General features: G+C 69.0%; 1 protein-coding gene across 1 annotated transcript in view; it reads right to left on the bottom strand.

Annotated features, from left to right (window-relative positions):
* Positions 1 to 1,786, bottom strand: part of LOC112973407 (cytochrome P450 1B1) — a 4,169-nt gene extending 2,383 nt beyond the window's left edge. Inside the window, exons 1-2 of the mRNA XM_026081263.1 lie at positions 1,767 to 1,786; positions 3 to 1,001 (exon numbers count right to left, since the gene is read on the bottom strand). Of these exons, the coding sequence (XP_025937048.1) occupies positions 3 to 1,001; positions 1,767 to 1,786 (1,019 nt within the window). The remainder of the gene's footprint in view (positions 1 to 2; positions 1,002 to 1,766) is intronic.
* Between the last annotated feature and the right edge of the window lie 1,502 nt (positions 1,787 to 3,288).

Here is a 3,288-nt window from a genome sequence, read left to right as displayed (position 1 = left end):
CGAGCCACTGCAGGGCGGTGGAGAGAGTGTCCTGGCTGGCGCCGAAGATGTCGGTGACGGTGGCGGGCACGTGCTCGAGCTGCAGCCGCGGCTGCTCCCGCTGGAGGCGGATGAAGGCGTCCATCATGTCGCGCGGGGCGGCCCCCGGGCGCAGGCTGCGCTGGTGCTGCAGGAACTTGCCGCGCACGAAGCCGTAGAAGTCGCGGTTGAGGTCGCGGAAGGCGCGGTAGGCGGCGCGCACGGGGCTGGGGAAGCGCTGGAGCCAGGGCAGCGCGTCCACCAGGCTGCCGGCGCCCACGGCGCGCCCGAACTGCTCGTTGCGCCCCACAAGGCGCAGGAACTCGCCGTCGCCGTGGCTGTAGCGGCGGCCGAAGCACAGGGCGCTCATCACGTTGGCCACGGCCACCACCAGGACGCGCGAGGGGTCGAGGAAGGCGCCGCCGGCGCTGCCGCGCACCAGCAGCGCCACCAGCGCCCGCGCCTCGCCCACCAGGTGCCGCTCCAGCAGGCGGCGGGTGGCGGGGCTGCCCGTGGAGAAGGCGCGCACCGTTGCGTGCGCCGCCCGCCGGTGCAGCTTCCACAGCTCCGAGTAGCCGCCGAAGGCCAGGCTGCGCCCGCCCGACACCAGCTGGAAGGAGGGGAAGGGCGGGCGGCCCGCGAAGGCGGCCCCCTGGCGGACGAGCGCCTGCCGGATGGCGCGCTCCCCGTTCAGCACCACCACGGGCCAGCGCCCCAGGCGCAGCTGGAAGACGGCGCCGTAGGTGCTGGCCAGGCGGGCGAAGGAGAGGTGCGGCGCGCTGCCCAGCTGCGCCGCGTTGCCGATCAGCGGCCAGGGGAAGGGGCCCGGCGGCGCCTGGCGCTGGCCCTGCCGCCGCAGCCGCTGCCGCTGCAGGAGGAGCTTGCCCAGGTGGATGGCGGCGAGCAGGGAGAGGAGGAGCAGCAGGGAGCTTTGCAAGGGGGGGATGCTGCGCAGGGCTTCTCCCAGCCTCTCGAGGGCCATGCTGCAAGGGAAAGGGAAAGGGAAAGGTCAGCGGGCAGCGCCCTGCGGGAGGGCCGGGAAGCTCCCTGCCGCCCGCCGGAGGAGCAGGGCCCCGCGCGGGCCAGGGCACCAGGATGCGCTGGCGCGGGGAAGGGGAGCGCCGGCAGCGCCCGGAGTCGGCGTGCGCTCTTGCTAGGCGCTCCCGGTGTGCCTGCCACCCGCCTGGGTCCTGTGCGAGAAACAGGGCATAGTCGGTAACCCAGTGACGAATTAAAGAACCAAAACCATATTTCGTGCCGGGGCCGCTGCTCTCCCCCCCTGCAAGGGGGAGTTTGCAGCGGGGGATCCTGAGGAAGGCAAAAGGGCCGGCGGGAGGATGCTCTCTCCCGACGAGCCTCCCGCAGATGCAGGCAGCCGGTGTGTGCTGGAGACAGGTCCATGCCCGCGCTGCGCATCGCTGCTCCCGGCAAAAGAGCCCCTGCAAGAAACGGGCTCCTCGCGTGGCGGTCGGAGCTTTCCTGCTGCTTGGCGAGGCCACCCCGCGCACGGCCCCGCCACCCGCCCTGCCCAGCGCCCCCCTCCCCGCACTTTCGCGTTCAGCGCGGGCGGGCGCACGCGGCAGCAGCGCGGGGGGGGCCGGCGGGCAGAGCTGCCTGGCGCCGCTCCCCGTCCCGGTGCCCGGGACTGTCAGCACCCGCTCCTACCTTTTTCTCCAGCCTTTCTGAAGCAGCGAGAGGAGGAGGGGGTGAAATAAACGGCCGTCGCAGGCGCCTGTAGCAAAACTGACCTGTTGTACACTGCTTCCATCAGAGACCTCGGGGAGGATGGAGAGGAGCCGGGCAGCCCGCGGCAGCCGTAGCAGGCAGCCCCAGGGAGGAGAGCGCAGCAGCAGCAGCAGCGAGGTTCAGATCTCAGACTGTGGGAAACTCATTAGGAGCCCAGGTTCCTGTCACCCGGAGCTTGGCAGGTCATGTGCAGGCAAATGCCAATTGCACCCGATCCCAGCATAGAGTTATTATCACCTTCCCAGCGCTTTAACCCTTTGGAGCTCGTCCCGCAGGCAGCCACCTGCCTAGCGCAGCCCCGCTGAACGCGGGCGAGCGGGCTGCAGTGCCGCCCGGCTGCTCGGCCGGCGGGGACGAGCTGTTGCGGAGCGGGGGTACGGGACGGGGCGACCCCAGCCTGCTGCCGAGAGTGGATGTGAGCGGCTCGGAGAGTGCAGGGAGGGCGGCCCGGTCCCCCCAGGCTTAGCGGGAGCCGGAGCAGCCGCGCCTGGCTTTGGTACTCGTGCCTTTAAATGCACCAGCATCCGCGGCGCGCAGCGCGGTGCGGTGCGGGCGTGCCGCAGTTAGCCCCACTGACAAATCGCCGCTGCCTGGCCCTTCCCCTGGCTTGAGGGGTCCCAGCTATTTGCCAGCTGCCCTTGGTCCCCAGCCAAGTGGAGCGGCTCAGCGGCGGATGCTTTTATGGCTCGGGCCAAAAGTTTTAGCAGAGGAGCTGCTGGGAGGGAAGCGGGGCGACGGGCGGGCTCGCAGCGCTCCGTGTCAGGAGGCAAAGTCTCGCCTTCATCCTCGCGGCTGAGGAAGCCGGAGAGCTTCCCCTCCTCCGCCTGTCGCCTCCCCGTTGCGTGCGGAGTTTGCATTGCGTGAGCCGGGGCTGGAAAGCCTCCAGCCATCTCCTCCCCGGGCCCCTACCCCTCCTCGCAGTACCTGACAGCGGCGCGGGGGAAGGAGGCAGGGGGAGCGCGGGCGGCTCGAAGCGCCCCGCTGCCCCCGGCCTCGCCCCGCGCTCACCCCGCTCCCGTCCGCGGCGCCTGTAGCTCCCGGCTCGGGGACCTCGGCCGCCGGGAGGGCTGGCGGGGGCCGTGCGGGTGCTGCGCTCCGGCACCCCCGCACTCCCCCCCCCCCCGGGCGCTCCGGTGCCCCAGGAGGAAAAAGGGGCTGCAAAACCACCGAGCTAAGGAAACCGTTCCCCGGGTATTCAGAAACTTCTTGGTTTTGTTGTTGTTGTACCAGGCAGAGAAACAAACAAACAAACAAAACCCAGGTCCTAGTTATGGTGACGCCATGAGAAAGAAAGGTATTTTGGTAGCATTTAGGAATTAGATAAAATTGGATGCTGGGATTCAGCCCAGCTCAAGGGGTGATCGCAGGCCTGGCCTGGCTGCTGCTTGTGACTTTGCTAGCAARTGCAATCCAGTCGGTCGTCACTGTCCCAGGCTCTTCCAGACAGCAGTACTATCTTTTGCTTTAACTAGCATCACACAGATTTTCCATGTCTCTCTAAAATCCCATCTGCGTGCCCCAGAG

The sequence above is a fragment of the Apteryx rowi genome, unplaced genomic scaffold (genome assembly GCF_003343035.1).
Source record: "Apteryx rowi isolate R43461 unplaced genomic scaffold, aptRow1 scaffold_54, whole genome shotgun sequence".
Taxonomy (NCBI): domain Eukaryota; kingdom Metazoa; phylum Chordata; class Aves; order Apterygiformes; family Apterygidae; genus Apteryx; species Apteryx rowi.
The sequence above is the reverse complement of the archived record's forward strand: the minus strand, read 5'-3'. Positions and strand labels throughout refer to the sequence as shown.